The sequence below is a fragment of the Cuculus canorus genome, chromosome 1 (genome assembly GCF_017976375.1).
Source record: "Cuculus canorus isolate bCucCan1 chromosome 1, bCucCan1.pri, whole genome shotgun sequence".
NCBI classification, from domain to species: Eukaryota; Metazoa; Chordata; class Aves; order Cuculiformes; family Cuculidae; genus Cuculus; species Cuculus canorus.
Window position 1 is genome coordinate 134,917,680 of NC_071401.1, and position 21,983 is coordinate 134,939,662.

A 21,983-nucleotide genomic window follows, 5' to 3' on the forward strand; every position below is an offset into this window, starting at 1 on the left:
AAGTTAAGGCTTGAGAAATTCAGCCTAGAGAAGGCTCTGGGGAGATCTTATAGCGGTCTTCCGGTACAGAAAATAGGCTACAGGAAAGCGGGGGAGAGGCTTTTTACCAGGGAGTGCAGGGACAGGATGAAGTGGAATGGTTTTAAGCTGAGAAAAGGGAGATTTAGAGTAGATATTAGGAAAGAACTTTTTACTGTGAAGGTGGTGAGGCACTGGAGCAGGTTGCCTAGTGGATGCCCCACTCCCAAGGCCAAGTTGGATGAGGCTTTGAGCAACCCGATCCATTGGAACATGTCCCTGCTCCTTGCAGGGGAGTCGGAACTGGATGATCTTTAAGGTCCCTTTCAACCCAAACCATTCTATTATTCTTTATTTTATATAATAATCCTAGAATCATAGACTCATAGACTAGTTTAGGTTGGAAGGGAGCTTAAAGATCATCTAGTTCCAACCCCCCTACTATGGGCAGGGACACCTCCCACTGGATCAGGCTGCCCAAGGCACCATCCAGCCTGGCCTTGAACACCTCCAGGATGGGACATCCACGTCTTCCCTGGGCAACCTGCGCCAGTGCCTCACCACTCTTATGGTGAATAAATTCTTCCTAATGTCTAGTCTAAATCTGCCCCTCTCCAATTTATAGCCATTGCCCCTAGTAGTATCACTACAAGCCTTTGTAAAAAGTCCTCCCCAGCTTTTCTGTAGCCCCTTCAGGTACTGGAAGGTCACTATAGTGTCTCCTCAGAGCCTTCTCTTCTCCAGGCTGAACAACCCCAACTCTCTGAGCCTGTCCTCATATGGGAGGTGCTCCTGCCCTCTGATCATCTTTGTAGCCTTCCTCTGGACCCATTCCAACAGCTCCACATCCTTCTTATGCTGAGGATTCCAGAACTGGACACAACGCTCCAGATGGGGTCTCATAAGAGAGAAACAGAGGGGCAGAATCACCTCCTTCGCCCTGCTGGCCACGCTTATTTAGATGCAGCCCAGGACACATTTGGCCTTCTGGGCTGCGAGCGGACGCTGCCGGCTCGTTTCCAGCTTCTCATCAACCAGCACCCCCAAGTCCTTCTCTGCAGGGTTGCTCTCAATTGCATCAGCCCTCATCCTGTATTGAAACCGGGGATTGTCCAGGCCCAGGTGTAGTACCTTGCACTCGGCCTTGCTGAACCTCATGATAACCCGTAACATCATTGTGGCCTGTTGTGTTAACATACAGAAGTTATCCTCTTATCTCGAAAAGATGGTTGTTAGACAAGGAAGATAATGTCATTTTATGATCCTTATCATCCCACCGCTATTTCTCGGGCGAGAGGCGCTGTGTGGCGATGGGATGAGTTCGGGCTCGCTGAAGCGCAGCGGGACAAACCCCCGCCCGTGAGCGTGTTCCCTCCTGCTGCGGGGAGGCGGGGAGTGAAAACACACCACAGCAAGCGGCGAAAACATAACTGCAGGGCGCGATTTACGATGCGGTTTCCCTCCTCCCGTTCCCAGCAGCGCCTCCCCCGGGCGCCGGTTCCCGAGCCGCCGGCAGCGCTTCTCCCGCCCCGAGCGGGGATCGCGCGCCCCCTCGCGGCAGCGTCGCAGCTGATCGGCGAAGGGGGGGAGTCGATTGGCATAGTCGGCAGCTGATTGGCGGTCCCGCGGCAGCTGATTGGTGGAAGCAGGAGCTGCTTGGAGAGGGGCGGCAGCTGATTGGCGGGGACGGGAGCTGATTGGCGGGGGGCGGGAGCTGATTGGCGGGGGGCGGGAGCTGATTGGCGGGGAGCGGGAGCTGATTGGCGGGGCAGGGCGGTGCCGTTGCTTCGGGCCGGGGGCAGCGATGGGCGCACAGCTCAGCACGGTGAGTGCGTCTCTTCGTCGGGGCGGGCGGTGCTGGTAGCGGCTGCCGTGGGGCTGCGCTCTGCCCCGCTTCCCGCTGCGGCAGGAGAGGGCAACGGAGCGGCCCCGAGGCGGGGAGCGACGCTGGGTGCCCGGGCGGAGGGCGGGGTCGCCGCCGGGCGCCGCACTCTGGGGGGAGCGGGGGAGCTGGGAGCCGCCTCGGCATCGCCCCCGGGCATTCCCCCCGGGCATCCCCCGAGCATTTCCCCCGGCATGCCCCTGGGCCCCTACGGAGACCTTCCCGTGCCGGGCGTGTTGTATTGACACCGTGCCGGCGTGAGCCCCCCCTGCTCCGTGCGTGGGTGCCCCTGGTTCTGTGCGGGCATCCCCTGCTCTGCGCATGGGGTGACGGTGCCAGTGTGGCATCCTTGGCTCTGCGCATGGTGCCACTGTTCCAGCATGGGCTCCCTTGGGGTAACAGCGCCAGCATGGATACCCCCTGCTCCACGCACGGCGTCATGACTCCTGGCTCCATACTTCAGGTAGCGGTGCCAGCACGGGCACCCCGTGCTCTGCACATGGGATAACAGTACCAGCATGATGTCATGCTGCCAGCGTGGACAACCCCTGCTCCATGCCTGGTGTCGTCGTGCTAGCGTGGACACTCCTGGCTCCACGCGTGGTGTCATGATGCCAGCAAGGGCAACCCCTGCTCCACGCATAGTGTCATGGTGCCAGCGTGGACACCCTGTGCTCCACACATGGGATAACAGTGCCAGCATGGTGTCACGGTGCCAGTGTGGGCAACCCCTGCCCCATGCATGGTGTCATCATGTCAGCTTAGGCACTCTGTGGTCTGCACATGTAGTAACAGTGCCAGTGTGGGCATCCATGGCTCTGTGTATGGCACCACTGATCCGGTGTGGGCTCCCATGGCTTTGCATGTGGTGCTGCCCTTGGCTCTGTGCATGGGGTCTGTATGTCAACGTGGGCACCTGCAGTTCTGTGTGGGGTAACAGTGCCAGCGTGGGCACCCCTGGCTCCACACGTAGAGTAACTATGGCTGCATTGGCTTTTGGGGTTTGTGTGGCTTTATTCGCTCAGTTCTCTGAGTAGTTGTTCCATGTACGTCCTGACAGCTTTAAAACCACCGGCCTGGCATCTGCTATTGTAACAGAGAGCTCTACAAGAACACGCCTGTGGGGCTGTTCTGTGCAGCAGGCATCCTTACCCGCTTTCTGCAGCTGCCTGATGAAGCATTTCTTTCCTCTGATGCACCTACTCTCTGGCACTGGGTTTGTGAGAGGAGCAGGATGGAGAAAGTGTTGTAAATGAGTTTTTTAGATAAAAGACATACGTAAAGAAAAGTATCACTTAATTGAGCTCAACGGTGAGGTCACACTGTTGCTTACTGCATGGAGGAAATATATCACAGTTTTCCCTCATACGTGCTTATAGGCAAATGATTATACATGCACACCTGGTTCCTTATGTCCCTTAGTTAAGATTTCAAAGCTTCATAGTACTTATCCACAATTCTCTTTCATTCTCCTCCGGTCATCCAGTGTGAGCTCGCTCCAGAATTCAAATCTGAAGTTTCGCTAAGCAGATTCTCAGACATCAGATCCTTCTGTCTGGATGTCTGGCATTAGTTTGCACGGAAGGTAGAATCTGAGATTTTGCTAAGCAGACTCGGGCATCATATTTTATAAAATAAACAATTTAGCGGAGGGATGCAGCAGCGCGATCAACTCCAAGGAGAGAGGCCAACTCTGGAGAGAGGGGTTGACATCAAATGAGAAGTCCCTGTGTAATGATACTCTTACAGACTATAAACGTGCCACCTCACATGATGGTTTGGTTTGGTAGTAATTTTGGATCTTGAGTCTTGTTCCTCATTGGATTCCTTTACTGTCGTTCAGACAGGTTGTTGTCTTGGTGCATCTGATGTTGGTCTCCACCCTTGAAGTTTCTGTATTTTCCTATTTTTTTCATGGATTCAGGAGACCATATTTTGGCTAAAAAAGTTGTGTGTTCTGGGCAATTTTTTAACTGGAAATTCCCAACTTGTGGCCTAGTGCTTCAGAGCAAGTCTTGCTACTTATGCTAAGAAAGCTAAGCAAACAGCATGCAAAATCACACAGTATTATACGTCTAGAATCTTGCTTAAGCTAGTGGCATACTGAGTCACACAATATTATAACTCTAAATTATTTGTTCTACTTAAAATGTTACTTATTTAAGCTTAACAACTAATCCCTGTTCAAGAGGAGCACTGCCTGGTCTTGTAGTCCAGCTGCCATCCAGGGGCCATTCAGATGGGGTTTACCAGTAATCTGTCAGTAGAAGATCTTGTTGCTTCAAGGAGCACCCTTGAGATTCATTCTAGTGCAAGGGGAGAGGTGGTGGCCATGCAGCCACACTGCCCAACAAACATAGCTTGAAGCAGGCTCTTAGGCTGTCACATTTATGGGATAGAAGTGATTGACTCATAGTCAAGTTGCATATAATAGAGCTATGCACAAAGCTACTTATTGGTGTTCACTGTATTGCTCTGCTTCTTATGGGTCTCCTGGAGGAGTTCTTGGGCTGGCTGCAGGCAGGCCTTTACTTCTTCTAGAGCCTGAACCAAGCAAACTTGTTGGTTTGCTTAAGGGAATGTGGGGAGCAGAAGGCATCTGTTACAGGTGGATACAACATATGTGAGTTTGAACAGCAGAAGATGAGGCAGAAGCGAAGAAGTGCCTGTCCCTTAGCTTTCTCATTTTCTAAAACAAGTGAGAAGAATGCTTAACTAACATCCCTTAATAACAGGGTTTGAATGAGGAAGTGGTGGTGGTGGAGATTGGAGCTGCAGGTACAAGATTTTTGTGGCCAAAGAAGCATTTGGTTTATGTGTCTGTAGGGCAGTTTGGTGATAGAGTGTCCTGCTCTAAGTTTAGGCGTTTAGCTGTGTTGTGCTCACTGTACTCTAGTGGAAAGGGCTGGCAATCTTGATGCTATGGATTCTCTCTTTCTTGTGGCCTTTTTTTGTTATCCCACAGAGGTCTGTTACCATTAATAAAAATTCCTGCTCAAGTTACTTATTTTGTGATCTCTGTTAGCGAAGATCTGTGCAACTGGAAACTGTGAGTCATCCGATCTTCATTTAGTGATTCCTGGCCTTATGGTCAGCCAGTTGCTTCCTCTGCTGCTGTTGATCTGATGCAGCTTCTGTGGTTACGATGCAGTTTCCTACATTAACATCTTGTTATACTCTGTGGTAAGAGTATATACATCACTTTTAAGCCCAGGAATGTAATTCATATAAAGGATAACTTGTTGTAATTATTCAGCCTTCAGTTCTTCTGCTTTTTTTTCTGCCTGCAGCTGATACTTTCTGAGTGAAAACTATCTGTATCAGTGGGTGTGCTGTTTCATTCTGGGCTGAATCCCATGAGGCTTTTCACTAATTGACCATGCGTAACAAATCACCTCCCACGAGACTAACTCTGTGTTAAAAGTATTAACAAAATAAAGCTCCATTCTGTTCCAATAGACTTGGATCTGGTGCATTGCTTCAAAAAGTCATGATCATGCACATTTGGGGAAAATGTATGTTAATCTCATTTATTGAACAGCTGTGGTGGTTTTTGCTTGACATCTAATGACCCAAAAAGGATTTGCAAAGATGGGAGAAAACATTTATGTCTGCACACAGATGAAGAAGCTTGACTTCCAGAGATGAGTAGTTGAGTAGTTGTTTGCCTTTTTCTTCCTCCCTCCCTCCCTCCCTCCCTGCCTTTCCCCTCATCTCAATTAAAACATTCACTAACAAGTTACAGAGGTGAAGAGAATTTATTATAAGCAGTTGTTCAGTTTATTCTCCTGTCTCAAGTTAGGACCGAACCTACTTACACAGTTGACTTTGTAGGCTGTTGTAGTGCTTATCTAACTTGGCAACAAGAGGACTATTCCTGGGAACAGGCTCTAAAAATGAAGGCACAGGGCCTTAGCTGAGAATGGTCCTTTGGGGTCTGCGCTCGTAGCCTGTGCATGAGCCGTCTTCAGCCCTGTGGACCCACTGAGTGCCTGAGGCATATGACACTGGGCCCGGGAGATGCCATCCTCCTTTCATCTTGTCTGCACAGCTGTAGTGGCAGTGGTGTGGTCTCTTCTGGAGTTAGTGTGGCCACTCAGTCTCGCTCAGCTATGCAGCCCATGCATGGTGTCAGGGATGGAGGTGACATGACCTGCTGTGGTGCAGGGGCACAACCTGCTCCTGTCTTGTGGAGCTTGAGCCTGGGTGAAGCTTATCTCTGCAGCAGGCTATGCAACCATGTCTCGATCTGCACTGTGATATAAAAGGCCCAAAGCAGTGATGCATGTTAGGTGATGTAGTTGAGGAGCCTGTTTGTGCATCCGTGCACCAAGGAGCACAGAGGCACAATGGTGGATGGGGGGTCTGGGTGATACTCTGACCCTGCTACTCCCAGGCCCATCACAGGAGAGCAGCCAACTTGTGAAGGCTTATCTTCACACACCTGCGCACAGAGGAGCACAGAGATACTGGCAGGCAGGGGATCCCTAATAACCCCCTCAGAGAAATGAGCCCCAGCCCTTCTCAGAGGTGTCCAGGGAAGCCATTGACCTGTGGGCCGGGAGTGATGCCCATCTACATGTATCAGTGGGAGGCTGCCTCCCCTTGCAGGCTGGGGTGGCACAGGATGCAACGGATGAGCATTTGGGGATTGTGGGATGTTTAGGGGAGGAACCAAAGGAGAGAAACAAATGTGGGGAAAATAAAAGGTTAAAGGGATAAAAAGGATCTGACCCTATGGAAGGAGGCCTGCTCTGTACACTTGTTGGGGTCTGTCCTGCAACCAAACAGTGCGATCTGCCTCATGTCTTCATTAAAACTCCATAGCTGCTTTCCTAGGGAAGGAATGCTGTTCTGCATACGCGTGTCTGTGTGACAGGTGTAAGTGCCAGTGCCTAGAGCTGGATCGTGGCTCGGAAGGCCTGTGTGTCTGTAGTGTCAGTACCCAGCACAAGTGTGTGAAGGCTAGCAAAGACTAAGCTGGACTGGCCAGCAAGTATTTGAGGTGTCCTGGGAGCCAGGCATCTCTGAGGGTGAGACCACCAAAGGTGCTGGCCAGCTGCTAGAGAGAGTGAGGGATCTGATGTTCAGTCTGAGCCCTTCAGTTACTGTGGAGATCCACAGCACATCTGATGGTGTGTGAAGGGGTCTGTGCAACAGCAGCTCATACGTCCAGATGCCAGTCACTGGGGAGACTGGAGTTTGGAGACAGCTGCTGCAAAGATTAAGCCAGCTGCTGGTGGATCTACCTTGTACATGTGTGGGTATATGTATTTCCCACTAATGGATCTTCATCCTGATTGGTCAGGGGAGGGAACAGGGTGAGGCCATCAGTGCTATTTGTGTGAGCATCTGTCTGTGTTGATCACTGTGGCCAGCTATGTGTGTATTTGGGCATATGTTATGTATGTGTGTGTCTGCTGGGCATTCGTGCTCAGCCTTGCTAACGGCTGGATCTGGGACAACACTTCTGTCAAGCTGCTGGGTTTGGCAACCCTCTACCAGTATGCCAAGTGCCTCAATGTAGGAGTAACTCCAGGTATTCATAAAGCAAATGTGTGTGGTACCTTTGCAGGTATGTTTTAATACTTCTTCCTGCTCATATTTGTACAAACAAATACAAGTTATTTTGGTACTTACATTGTCCTGTCATGCTGCCGTATTCCTTCTCACCAAAATAACTTTCTCTTGTTATGCATGTCTAACACTCTCTCTATATTGCTGCAGTTGGGTCGGGTTGTGACATACCCAATATGGCTCATCTACACCACCATCCTGAGGCTCTTCAGAAATCCCCATCCTGCAATTACTCTGAAGGATCCAGAAGTGAAGTATGCATTGAGGCTGATTGATAAGGAGGTAAGAGCATTTACAGTACTGAGCCTGGCCTTTGTGTGTGGATACTGTGAAATGTTTATAGCTTCTTAAATCTTGGTATTTTAAGCAGGGCAAATATTGGTATGTTAAGGAAAGGGCTGCTTTATAAATGTTATTTGCCTAGTGCAACAGAGTTCTGCAAGCACCTTGTTTCCAAAGAAGTTAGAGTGGAGAATGCTGCTTTAGAAATGACCAAACAACTCGTAGTTTCTGTAATGTGTGTCATAGAGTACATCAGCAGAAATGCCTAAACTCTGTGCTGTTAGATTGGCTATGAGACGGAAGTGCTGTCAGGCAGAGCAGGCAGTTTTTTCGCACGTTTAGTAGCATTCAGTGTAGTAGTTGTCAGAAGTGTGTTGATACTGATTCATGTTTTTGGATTTATATACTCTAATGTGTTACAGAAAGAAAGTATTCAAACGGTGTAGTCCTGACAGCAGCTGAGCTGTCTCAGCTTCTCTTTTTCTCTGTTAGAAGTAGAAGCCATTATGTACCTCCACTGGGTTTTCAGAGGAAAGTCATGACCCTTCCAGGGCTGGATCTTGCTGTCAGAAGTTGGTAACTGGAATTATGGGAAAGGGACCAAAGCCGCAAATGGTGAAAAGTCGAAATTTACCGTGGATAAACTCACCATCAAATGCATGAGATAGAAATCTTATCTTTTCATATGTGAAGTCACACCTGAAGATATTTTTAGTGTTGATTTTTTAAGTCGGTGAGCTAATCAGAAAGTTACCCAAACATTTTTGATGAAGATGACTTTGGACAAGAACAGAGCTTTGTTTGAGGTATAGGGAGTGCACTGATAGCTCGGCTTTCATTTATTATGTCTGTCAAAGAAAACGATTACTGTCATTCAAAATCCTGGTGTCGTGGGAACTAAAAACTCCTCTGTGGCCTGGGTGGGGCAGCATGACTGAATTTACTTCACATCTGTACTGCAACAATGCTGTTGTTATAGACTCCCCCCTTTCTCAGATGAGATCTGTTGCAGGTATAGTCTGCCTGACCTGTGAGAGGGGAGGGAAGCTTGTGGTAGTGAACATGCTTCTGAGTATCAAGCTACCTGTTGTAGCAATTTGTAAGAGAATTCACAGTTCACTTTCACTTTCATTTGGTTTTGGTTATTTTTTTTTTTCCTAAATACTGTTTTTTGGTTTTTTCCTCACTCTCATGTTATTTTTTGAATGCTTTTTTAAATCTTGGAATGGAGGGACAGCTCTTGTACAACCAGTTCAGGTACTGCTGCATGCGGGACCTTGATCAACTGAGAATGTTTGAATGATGGATGTTTATGTATTTGCCTAAATGGCAAACGTGTCCTGGAAGCAAAAGTTAATTTTGAAAAAGAATAACTTGATACAATAAGTGCTAGTAGCTTCTAACATCCTGCCAAAAATCTGATGCAGACACTCTGATCTTTGGTGCTACGCTTCTCAGCATTGCCATATTCACCTGCCTAGGAAAGATGAAATTATTCCAATTTCAGACATGCTTCAGTTTGTATTTTAAGAGCTATTAAATTGGAAGTTGATGAGAACTGTAAATCTAAACCCATCTATCATTACACAAAAACTTTTTGATTTGGGAAGACAGTCATGATGTGTGGCTGTGAAGTCTACTCAAGACATGTGTGGTTGGCCAGAGTTTACTGTCCATTGCAAAAGAAATTCTAGTGTGCTGGTTTTACCTTGTAGTGTTGCTCCTTTTGCTTGTCTGGCCTAGCTAAAGATCCTCATATTTTAGAAGTTTCTGCTATTCCCATTACCATGTTGGCATTTATCGTTCCCTTTTTGTGAGTGTGAAGCTATTGGTACCTTCACCAGCAAAGCACCAAAATTGTAATTTTTAACCTGATGTATTTTGATGATATAGTTGTGGCCCAAGCAAAGGAGGCTTGACCAGGAAGGGAAGTGGCAGGAACTGCTTAGACTGAGTTCATAGCTAAAGAAAATGAACTGGTGACGCAAGGGAAAAACTAAGTTGCAAGTACCGGGCTGTCATACAGCAATACACCTATGTGAAACTTCTGAAGGATTCCACAGTGTCGAGTTGTTGTGAACAGAAACCTTTCTTCCTCTACCCACTCTGTCTTTCACCCACCAGCTGAAACGTTAACATGTGCCCAAATTGACTATGCCATATCTTCTGTTGAACAGAGAAATAGGGGTCACAAGGCTGCTGCCTAGGGTTTAGCATAGGAAAAAACTGTTATAATATAGTTAGGCATGCTAATTTAGTTTATGCCTTAAAAAAGCCCACAGCCTTAATGTATTTCTTGTATAGCCTTAATGTATACCATATATGTAATGGTGTACATAATTAATTTGTTGCATTTCAGTGGCTTTAGCAAAGCACCAGCTTGCAAAAACTGTTCTCCAGCTTGTGTTTGCGGTTGGGACGGTGGAAAACATCCTCAGCACCTGCAACTTGAGACAGAAGTGCTGGATGGTAGTTGGAGGCCAAGGGCTTCCAGGTGCTTATGGCAACACCAGTTGATGGAGAACACAGAGGAGGTGGCCCCATGCTGGAAGTGGCTGAAACAGTGTCCTGTTTCAAGGCTATCTTTAATCTAGCCTTGAATCATAGAATTGCTGAATGGCATGCTTGATATCTCAGCTGTGTAACTGAGACAAGGCATAGGGACGCTGATCTAGATAATAGGAATTTCTTGAGTCTTTTAGTGTTTCTCGCAATCATCTCTTGTGATGCACCAAAATGTGTGTGTTCAAATACCTAACTAAGAGACTAGTTAATCTCAAATTTAAATAGTAAGATGGTTAACCAGGAATTCAGGAGTTTGTTCTTGCTGCATGCTATTAAAGACAATATCTTAAAATAAAGGATAATTGGCAGAGTCCAGCTTTGAAGTAGTGAAGCTGGTGCTGAAGTTTTCCTACAGTAATAGCAGTGATCAGTGTGGGAGCAGCAATGTTAAGTCCATGTTAGCTGTCTTTTCTAGTGGAATTTTCAATGGTAGTAACTGTTGCTGAACAGGCATAAGTACAGAGAAGGCCTTTTTAGACTGCCACTCAGTTCCCTGTCTTCAGCGTTTACTTCAAAATGATTTATTGTGAAGATAATTTCATCAGCGTGGCCAGAACTCGTAAAGGAAGACTAGACAAACTGTGATGAGAAAGAAATCTGTCCACGTTGGTTACTTTATAAACAAAACAAAACAAACAAACAAAAAACAAAAAAGGGTTACAGTGTTATGTAGGATGTTTATGAAATTTTCTCTAGAAGGGCTTTTATATGCCATAGGGCTTTAAAACAAGCAGATCTTTGGATGAGGCATTAGGCTGTATGCTGTTCTGTCTTTTTTGCTGTCTTTTTCAATCAATGAATGTGACCTGATTTTTAAGAGATAAAGCTTATGTAGTGTAAGAAATAACATTTTATTTGCTCATTACCAAAATTTTAGTCAAGGTATGACTTCCCTAGTAAGAGACTACAATAATTATCTCAGCTGCACTGCATAAATGGTAATAATTTTATAATTAGTTCTTGTCTAAGTAAAGTGTTCCCTTCAATTTTAATTAAGGATTAATTCAATTTTTATGGGGAAAAAAAAATTTAAGGTTCTTCGCAGAGCAAAAGGGACCAGGTTGCTATTTCCTCATCTTTTTGATATCCACTAGTACCTTCTGAAATCATCTTCTACACTGAAGTGGTTAATTCATCTGATTTTGGGACATCAACATTTTTTAGCCTTGAACTGCATATTTAAACTTTAAGTAAGAATTGAAGAACTGATTAATATTAATCCTGTGTCCTTCTCTTAGAAGGCAGTGTAAATGTTCATAGTATTTAGTAAGTTATCATTTATTCTTAATCTACATATGAATATCTTGCTAAGTTTTGCTATTCCTGTTTAAATAAATGTCAAAACAATATTTGTGTTTGTCTGCTTTATTTCTGTTTTGAGATAAGGAGAAGTTTTCCAGGATTTTGGATGAAAAGCTGACCTATGCAGGGTGGCCACATTCAGAGGAGTTTGCATTATACAAAAATTTCAGTTAGGGTGCTGTGCTTACACCATTATTTAATCCTGCAGGAAGCCAGATTAGCTTAATGGTTTTACAAGTGAAACCACAAACATTAAATCCCAACAACATAGCTGAGTATTCTTTTTATTTTCCTTTTTCAGGAAGTTAGTCATGACACAAGAAGATTTCGATTCGCTCTTCCTTCCATGGATCATGTTTTGGGTCTCCCTGTAGGTACGTTCCTATCTCTCCTTACTGAGAATCCAAGTGTTGTTAATGATACTATTAGAGATTTTGTGGGGGTATTTTCCTACATTTTGAACTGTTCAGTTTTGACTGTCCACATGGTTTGAGCTGGTATTTAGAGCTTTGCAAGTTTATCTTCATGCTGAGTCATCTGTAGGGCCTGAAATCTTGTATGTTTAGGGAGAGAGTACATCCAGCTTGTTTGTGTGAAGACGGTAGGAACAAATGCTGGTCTTTACTTGCATTTTTCCACTTTCAGCTTTCTAGTATGTGTATTCCCTTGGTGCTTGGTCTCTTTGGTCCCTTTCCATCCCCCAGGGCAGTGCTCTTAGCTGCTTCTCTAAAACATGTGGTTTACCAGATGATCTGCTCACTTCTGAATTTGCAGCCAGTCTCATGGAATTTCTTAATCACCAGAGGGTGGATATTTCCTTAGGCCTTGCCACATGGCGTGTTGCCTTCCATAAGGACTTAGTGCTGTTGTTTCCTACTGCTTACATAAAGAGCATTTATTTAATTGTGACTTGTGTTTAATAGGGACCCTGCTTTAACACCCTGTTGCAGTAAACTATGGATTGGGTGCTTTGGCGTAGTCCTCAGTACCTTTCCAGCATTGCAGTCTGTCATGTTTAAGTTCCCTTTTGTTTGGGATCTACTTTTCTATGGGTCCTGAGGAGTTTTCCTGCCTTGCTTTTAAGGAACATGAGTGAGGAGTGAGCTGTCTCACCTCTGTAGTTGTTCTTGTCCTATGCAGTAACAGAAAAGAAGCTCTCTGGGGTGAATTTAGCCTGCTGGATGACACGTCTTCCTCTGGTGTTTTAGTTGGTCAGGGCAAATCAGTCAGTTGTTTCAGCGTAGCCTGAGAAGGTTCGCATCTGGCCCTGCATGGTCCCAGGAGCAGCATAGTCGTGCTCCCAAAGGTGCTCTACACGGGCTAATCCTTGGGTGACTGAGGGAGTTGTTTACTGGGTGAGACGTAGGGAGGAAAGAGAGCTAAAAGTTGGTGAGGGTGGTAAAAGCAGCTGAGAGTAGCAGGCTTGGCAGCCGCGGGACAGATAATGGTGTGAACTCTGCATGTTTAGTCCAGCACCAGCACTTCACTTTTACCACCAGCTGGAGTGTTGTAAGGGAAAAACACAGTTCACTCTGAGGGAGAGTGGGAATGTGTATGGCCCCATGCAGAGGCTTCCAGCTCCTGTCCTGTCAGGGCTGGGTAAAACTCTAACAAGCAAGAGCATATGGCATGTTTTCCATTTGTGAGGAGCACCTTTTTTTGGATTTGTACCAATTCTTGTGAGACATACCCCAACAGCGGCTCCCGCCTGTTCATGTTGGCAGTCTGCCATGGTCACCATGGGTCTGTTCTTTGAGGAGGCAGTGGCAAGGCCGCCCCCTGCCCAGAAGAGGAATGGGTGGCTGCTGCTGCTTCCTTTGGGTCTTCCTTGGCAGGAAACATGTGCTACTGGATGTACATAGGCTTTGCCAAGAGGGTTGTTTGAATCATCCTTGCATTATTATATCCATGTCAAGCTTCAAGTGACTAATGGTTGTTTGTTTCCCAAGTTACTGGGTAGCACATTCACCCACTGGTTTGCCTCACTGGCCCTCTGGCTCGGTAAACTAGCTCCTGGTAAAATCCCCATATTGTGTTCCCATAACAGGTGGAAGAGCCGCACCACCTTTGGAAAGCTGTATCTATCTTAAGAGATAGTTTGTTCTGTTGACTTAGTGGTGATAAAATACCTAGGGGGAGATTTGTTTTTTTGTTATTCTTTACTTGGGTCTCTTCAAGGTGTTGGAATTCTATAGGAAAACCTTTAAAAAGAGTTAGTTCTTGGTTTCTTTCATCAAAAACTAGACATTGAGAAAGAAATTGTTGTGCAGAGTTCGGTGAATGCGTGACGTTGAAATGTGATTGCTACATTCAAATGTTAAGCTGGAGAGGTAGCAGGGCTATAAAGGTGCTTTATATCTAGGCGGTGGCAGCTAGAAGACTTCTTGGCAGACATGAGTGATCTGTGGTTAAGGAAAGAAGAGTTATAATTGCAGTATAACAGTTTATAACTAACATGTTAGAGAAGTGTAAACAGACTTGACAGTTTCCTCTCCTTTGTCCTTTTTACTCCGCTGTACCTGTGAGATGTACAACATCTTTGGAAGATCTTGCATGCAGTTAGGGCTTTGGTAAATGTAAATGCACAAAGCTGTCAAAACAAGTATGACTGATGTTCACAGTTAGCAGCGGAGCCTTTCCAAGTAGAATCTGTGCATGATTAACCACAACTCTGGCAAGGTGTTACACTGTCAGGAAAATGAAAGAGGAAAGAGTGATGCCCTAGAACAAGGCAGCTAGGAGAATTTTGAGATAGTGTTTGCAGTCACTGCCAACTCAGTGCCTCCACTGAAAGAAAAGTTTCTTGAAAGCAAATGGCTTTTTTTTCTTCTCTGTGTACAGGACAGCATATCTACCTGTCTGCACGTATTGATGGGGCTCTTGTTATTAGACCCTACACTCCAGTTTCTAGTGATGATGACAAAGGCTTTGTGGATCTTGTTGCCAAGGTGAGAATGTCACGCCCTGTTACCAGGCTGGGCAACTTCTGAGCCCACCTTTACACTTGCAGTGCCACATGAGGTCTGATGTTATGGCGTCTGCTCGGATATATGCCACTGTGGACTTCCACCATTATAACAAGTGATCTGCATTTACTTAACATTCCATATGGCATTTCGCAAGCACTTCTTTAGTGAGTGCGTCTCATGTGGTTCTGCGTAGTCTTCTGTGTTTGCTTATTGCAGTTTTCTAAAATCTGTGTAGGTCTGCAGGTGTTCACAAAACTTTATAATCCTTCTGAAATTAATCTCGCCAGAACTCTTAGCTTCTTCTGAAGCTAATGTAATATAGTCATTATGATCATTAAGAGCAGTGATCATTATCATTACCGATCCAGACAATGTGAATGACTGATTTAATTGGTAAGAATGTGACTTTGAGTCTTGTGATAATGTACTTTTGTTTTGACTTTTGGTAGCTAGACTAAGCAAATATATTTAAAGCTGACAGGAATTTAAAACCTGAATATCTGCACTGAATTCCCTGAATATCTGCACTGAATTCCCTCTTAGTGTTTTCATTGGGTTCTTTAACAGATCTACTTTAAAGGTGTCCATCCGAAGTTTCCTGATGGAGGGAAGATGTCTCAGTACTTAGACAGCCTGAAAATAGGGGACACTATTGACTTCAGAGGACCAAGTGGCCTGCTTGTGTACAAAGGAAAAGGTGAGGCTGACTGGAAGATGTAATTTCTCCAAAGTACACAATAAACATATTGCATAATAGTAGTAGTACTGGTCCCAGTCTTTTCTAGCTGAGTTCAAGTCTTCCTCAGCACAAAAGAAATTGCTAGTGTCCTAATTAAGTCAATGGCCATCCTGAAGGAGATTGTAATGCTTGTAGAAGTGATTGTTACGGATACTGTTTTCAAAGAGGGGAATTCTCTCCCTGATGATATGTACGTTGTACACTGATAAAAGCACTTGATATTTGTGCTGTGCAAGTGAAAATTATCTTTATTGTTAGGAAGCACTTTTATGACAATATAAAATATCTGACTTTGGCAGAGTGCAGCCACGAATGTGTCACAAAAGCCTTCTGGCAGTTTTGTGAGCAGCAAAAGTCAGACATGTGGTTTTCCAGAGCTTTGTGTTTGTGTTATTCTGGATGAAGAGAAGTATGAATATAACAAATACAACATTTTGGGCAATTTCAGCCTCTGTCAGATTTGGCTGAAACCGGCAAATAAGATCAGAAAGAGATAAATATACAAAAAACCATACCCTGCATATTTCAGGTTTTCCCTTAAAATATTCTGCATGGGGTACATAAACAATCTGAGCAGATAAGTTCCTTTGTGTGGAAGTGCTTCCAGAATCTAGGCTTCTGAATATCACTGTGGGTATGAGATGTGAGCAAATAGAAATACAGGTAGTGATGGCTTGATGCTATAGTCAGGAGTAAGTAGTAACCTGTGTCAGTGTCTGATGTTATCATCACTTGTGTTACAATCTCCAGTCTTCTTTCAGGATTTAATTTGTGACATCTTCACCTTTGTTCCATGCTCCTGCTTTACAGAGATGGAATGTTGACAGGGCTGAAAGAAAGTCAATTAGCTGAACGTGCTGGAAAGGCCTCATAGGCCCCATCTCCCGCTTTCTTCAGTGTTTTCCATCTCTCCCTCTCTCTGTTAGGCGAGTTTGCTATTCGGCCTGAAAAGAAAGCTGAACCAGTTACTAAGAAAGTCAAATATGTGGGGATGATTGCAGGAGGGACAGGTACGTATATATCAAGATTCGTGCTTGGTTTCTGACATCTGGTAGATACGCATATTCATTTTTTCTCTCGTGCTCACTGTGCTTTCTTTTGCTCCTTTGCATTTTGTCATCATTGACCTTTTCTCTTTCAGGGATAACACCTATGCTGCAGATCATTCGAGCAATCATAAAAGACAAAGATGACCCTACCGTTTGTCAGCTGCTGTTTGCTAATCAGGTAATTTTCTTCTTTTTTCTGTTTATGAAGTTTTACTTAACTAACAGAACTCTACAGAGAAAATTAAATTCTTGCTGAGAAAGCCTGATACAAAACCTGAGGGGAGAAGTGAACTGAAATATTGAAAACTTCCCATGTAAAGCACTATAGTGAATTGTTTTTTAGTGCTATTATGGAAATGCCGCTTTCCTTTCAGCTAATTTTCATTTTCCTGTGTCTCGTTGCTCTGTTTCTAATCCAGTTCATAAATGTTTTTAAATTGTTGATGCTTTGGGCAGACTTTCAGGGTCGTCCTTCTTAGTCGAAACATAAAAGAAGTGGACATCTGTCTCCTTCAGCAATTGTAACTCCACAACTTCACGGTAGAATTTGTATGTATAATCTTCCAATTTGAGAACACCATAGGTGAGGCGAAAGTTAATGTTGGTCAGCTCCTTCAACTACGAAGCTGTTATTCTCCACAGCTCTCTCATTTCCAATCTCCCTGTCAGTTTTTCATGTTTCTTTTGCTCTTTGTGATGTGTCATACTGCCATGATGGACAAAGGGAAGATCTCATTTCCTTTATACCATATCTGAGTTATAAACCAAGATTTTTCTGCCCAGAAGCTGTGATCCAAGTGCCAACAGGTGCCCCTGTTCTTGTGCTTTTTGCAGCAAGAGATCCCTAAGAGCCCTGCCAGGGCCCTCTGGTGCCCACTCGGTGATGCTGCAGCAGCCAGCCTCTGCTGAGCACTGCCAGTTGGCATAAAGTGCAGTTGACATCAAGACCATGAGTAATTCAGGATGACTAATGCAGTGCTAGAGCTGCTTTAGCAACTTAGAAAACCTACTGCTTCTTGCAGGAAGGACTTGAGGAAAAGTTGCCTGCCTATTTAGCAATAGTCCATATAAACATCAATCCTTTGCTTTAAGGAGTCCTTGAACCCAGTAACTGCATGAATATAAAGCAGCCTTTTGACAAATGGTCAATCAGGAAAGCCTTCAGGCTAGATTTTTTTTTATATATATTCAGTGTTTTAAAGTATTTTCTTAATATCTGTTTTGCTGATGTTTTGTTTTCTTTTGTTGGTCCGGGAAGATTTGTGCTAGATTACTGATGACAATATATGTAGGCTTGAATTGTGTTCTGACTAGCATGCTTTGGGTTGATTAGACTCAGTTATAGCCTTTCCAGAACACAAGCAACTGTAGATCCAGAAATAGGCACCTTCTCGGCAATAGCTGCTGGCACATTCCTCTGTACCCCCCCAGTTACAGACATAGTGGTGTCCCCAGTGCCAAATGATTAAGGCTGCAGAGGATGATGCCACTTTTAGCCTCTGCCCTTTTCCCTCCTTCCTGAACTGCAACTGCTTTTACGGGAATAAGGATTTCTTTTAGCCTTCAATTAGGTTACATCAAGGGGAAGCAGAACTTGATACTCTGGGTAAAATTTATTGTTCCAATCAGAATTTGATACCCTTTTGGTTGTTGTTCCATGTTGTGTTTAAAAACCAAGCAATCTCCATATGGCAGTGCTTGTGAAATTTGAGGTGGCAAAGGTTAAAAAACTGGTGTTTTCCTGACTGAATGGCACAGTAGGGAAAGGCAGGGAGATACTTACGTAGTCATGGTTAGTTTTTTGAGGAAAGTTGCTGTTGTAATGGGAGCATACCAAAAAAGGGATTTACTCTTCTGACACTACCCCTGATTCGCTGAATGAGTGAACATTCTGTGTTTTGAAACAGGTTTTGCTTTGTTTTATCTTTTGGAGGGAAGGCATAGCGTGGTCAGGATTTGAGAAAGTTCTGAACATTTTTATTAGCTCTGCCCTGGGATAGTCATGGGAATAACTTGTGTTTGGTCTCTCCAGCCTGTAAAACGGAGTTGAATAATGTGTTCCATCTCACGGGGATGTAGTGCAATTATTGTTTTCCTTATCCTACAGACTGAGAAGGATATCCTGTTACGTTCCGAGCTAGAGGAGATCCAGGCTCAGAATCCCAATCGCTTTAAGTGTTGGTACACACTGGACAGAGCACCTGAAAGTAAGATCTAGCATGCTGAAAACTTATGGGTATTAATACAGGTGTTTGACAGATGTGTGATGTCATATGCATATTTCTAAGCTCCTTTCTTGCTTAATGAATCATGTCTGAATGCATCCAGTAGCATTGTTCTTCACACAGTGATGCACAGAAATTCCTAGATGTAATCAGGCAATGTTTCCAAATCTACAACACTCACCTCAGGTCAATGGTAATGCAGTGTTCCTCGCATGATCACACCTGAATATTTATCATTTTTTACTCTGATCAGGTGTGACCTTCCTTTCTCCTTCCTCACAGGAATAAATATAACATATTATCTTATTGTCTCGTGTTTAGAGGCAACTGTGGTAGGAGTGTCAGAGGCACTGTGTCTCCCAGTGTGAACTGTCACTGTGTGGCAATTCACAGTAGCTGATCTTCTTCCTAGGCAATGGAATTGCCTTTGTATTAATAGTGTTTCATAATGAAAATTCTGCTTCAGCTTGGTGCAGTTCAGTTTTAAAGATAAGGTGATAGAGCTGGCTGGTCTAGGTGATAGGATGAGCCAGCTGTGTGTGGCTCCCGCAGCTCTGCAAGTTTGAGGAAGTAAAGGCTAAATAGTTTGTGTCATTTGTTGCTGTTGTCCTTACTTACCCTTTCTCGTCATGCCCATCCACATCAGCATAGAGTCACATTCCTATTTAGCAGTAGTTTGGAGCAGAAAAGGAAAAGCCGTATGCCTTCTCTTACCTTGTGACCAAGAATTCACCTCCTGTAGGGTGGTGGGGTGGGTCTTGCAGTCCCCACAGTCAGTTGTTGTCATTTCATCTTCTGCAGTTGGTTTTTGCTGTAATTTCTAAGGCAGCTTGGATTCAGGTGTAATCACTGTTCCTTTTCTTTGAGATTTATGAATTGTGAACTGTTCTTAGCAGCTATGATAAAAGTTCCTCCTTAGACCCTCTCAACACTGTTCTGCAGACTTTCACTACCGTACCTGAAACCAGACCAAAACTGGAAATTTTTGTATAGCCCACGGGAGAAGAATGTGTCAGCCTTACTGTGCCCAAAGGTTTGGGTCAGCAGATTTTTGCATCCAGGGCAAGGGATGTGATGGGTAAACCAGGATCCCTGTATTAACTGTTGAGCACTGGGAGTGTTCCTACTGGGAACAACTTCATCAGCTAGATTACCCCTAGTGAACTTGTAAACAGTGGGGTAAGGACGATAGATGATGTTACTTTACAGTGCTGGAGCAGAGAAGATTCTTATTCTGTTCACAGTTCTGCTTGAGATTTCCTTGAGGCTTTAAGCAAGCTTCATTATAAGTTACCCCTTGCTGTTTTCTCTATACATCACTTTTGCATCTTAAAAGAAGAGGTGGCAGTTTTTCCACATAGCATAACTATGTTGAGAATGCATGTGAGTGGAGTGTACGGAATGTTACTAAAAAAATACCACCACCACCCTCACTTCATTCTAAAGTGACTTGTATCAATCTTTTCCTCTTTTTTTTTTTACCTCATTCCCCTTCCCCTCCTTTCAATTTTTTAACAGATTGGGAATACAGCCAAGGATTTGTGAACCAAGAGATGATCAGAGACCACCTGCCCCCACCTCAAGATGATGTTCTGATCCTCATGTGTGGACCTCCTCCAATGATCCAGTATGCTTGCATTCCCAACCTGGACAAACTGGGCTACACCAAGGACATGAGGTTCTCCTTCTAAAGAAGAGTGATAACTCAGTGATCTTGTGTAGAAGGGAAGGAAAAGATATTTAATGGGGAACAGGACAGCTGATGCACAGTGCTGGGAAACTACATTTACATTAAAAATGCTTCATATTTTCTGAATCTCTGGCAAGTAAGACACTTAACCTTAGCTGTACCAAAACTGTACTCTATATTGCACAGAAACAACTGTGTTGTGGGAAGGTAGTGGTGCCTACCGCTCACCTATGTTGTCCTTGCCATGTTTGTCATACAGAAAGACTGTACTCCATCTGATGACAGTATAGCTGCTTTGGGCAGTAAATGCTTATTTACCCTTCTCTCAGCACTGTAATCCAATAGCAGTAATAGCCTACTTCCTAACACTGTGCATACCCGGTATTTTATTTAGTATGAAGTATGAAAATATGCAGAATGTGCTGGATCATTCACCTTGCTTGTGCCAAATTTTAATCCTTACAGAGCTTTTACAGTATGAGGTTGAGGAGCATTTGCTTTGTGGGCATAATCTTTGTGACATTAGAAGGTTAAAGGTGCTTGTTCAGTGAAGGATGATTGTTTATGAGTGAAGTTGTTCGAGTTGGATTGTTAATCAGAGGGGTAGACAAAATTTCTTTCCTTTGTATTTTGGGATAGCCTCTCTTAACTGCAGACACTGTTCCAGCTGGTCACAGCTCTTATCTGTGGGCAATGAAAGAAACTACAGAAAGCAAGCGGCTTTGTGCACTGTTCCACAAATGCCTGGAATTTTTGCTTGTATGTGTTTGAAAAAAATTTGAAAAAAATACCAACTTTTAGATCTACTTTGACATACCAGATGGTGCCATGGAAGTACAAAGGCAATTGTTCTGCATCTCCTGTGCAGTGAAAAATGTGCTGGGTGAAAACTGGATATGGTTTTAGTTTCTCCTTTCACAGAGATGGATTTGGAACAAAGGGAGCTCAGGTTTCATTGCCAGGGTAGGTTTTAGCAGGTAGCCCACCTTTGGATGTGGGATGCGTACAGTTGGGGACTCACTCAGGCATGGCTCCGAAGGGTTTTTTGCTCGGTAAGGATACATGGGAAGAGCCTTACTTCACCAAACTGACAGCAAATCAAATGTCTCACCGAATCGAAAACTGTTTCTTAGATACTGTTTGCTATAGCTCCAATTTCTATTTTTTTTTAAATATACTTTTTTACAGCAGCCTTTTACCTAGTCTTTAGTAAACTTAAGGCATCTTATATGCCTTCTTCAACGGAGCTGCTGCTGAGATCAGAGCTGGTCTGCAAGGAATCTCTGAAACTAAAAATCATCTTCTGGTGGTAAAATCAGAATGACCGAAAGGACATTTAGTCATATATGAAGTAATGTGGATGGTAGTTAGCTACAACTGTCATGAAATAAGAGGAGAAAAAAATACTATAGTTAACTTAAGGAACCTTGAATGGGTAATACTGTTATTAATTTTATTAATTATACACTTGCCTCTGAAGTCTTGAATTTTTGATGTGCGCTTTTGAAACTTGTCCTTTAATACTATGCTCCAGAGTTCACATAACACTCAAGTAAGTTTCAGGCCCTTTTTAGGAGGCAAAAAGCAAAAACAGAGAGAAATTATCTTGCTGCTGGTTTATATCACCGTGGGATATGCATAGGATTTTTTTCATTGTTGTATTTAATGAAGTTTTCTTGTAAAAA

General features: G+C 44.1%; 1 protein-coding gene across 2 annotated transcripts; it reads left to right on the forward strand.

Annotated features, from left to right (window-relative positions):
- Window positions 1-1,736: 1,736 nt before the first annotated feature.
- Window positions 1,737-21,248, forward strand: LOC104067227 (NADH-cytochrome b5 reductase 3). 2 transcript variants are annotated; one of them, XM_009569941.2, is made up of 9 exons: window positions 1,737-1,843; window positions 7,628-7,759; window positions 11,928-12,000; window positions 14,468-14,574; window positions 15,163-15,292; window positions 16,261-16,344; window positions 16,476-16,561; window positions 18,491-18,590; window positions 20,127-21,248. In XM_009569941.2, exons 1-9 carry the CDS (start codon window positions 1,823-1,825, stop codon window positions 20,297-20,299), a joined length of 906 nt encoding a protein of 301 aa, XP_009568236.1. In that variant the 5' UTR covers window positions 1,737-1,822; the 3' UTR covers window positions 20,300-21,248. The 2 variants fall into 2 exon arrangements, with proteins under 2 accessions (XP_009568236.1, XP_053916166.1); XM_054060191.1 differs by lacking the exon at window positions 1,737-1,843 and adding an exon at window positions 1,868-2,363.
- Window positions 21,249-21,983: the final 735 nt, after the last annotated feature.

What these genes read in the sequence shown, in the direction of transcription:
- LOC104067227 (XM_054060191.1), top strand. Translation starts at nt 2,262, where the DNA reads ATGGTGCCACTGTTCCAGCATGGGCTCCCTTGGGGTAACAGCGCCAGC. An exon ending in TGAGGCTGATTGATAAGGAG is followed by an intron (nt 7,760 to 11,927) that starts GTAAGAGCATTT and finishes TTCCTTTTTCAG; the next exon opens with GAAGTTAGTCATGACACAAG. An exon ending in ACTGGACAGAGCACCTGAAA is followed by an intron (nt 18,591 to 20,126) that starts GTAAGATCTAGC and finishes ATTTTTTAACAG; the next exon opens with ATTGGGAATACAGCCAAGGA.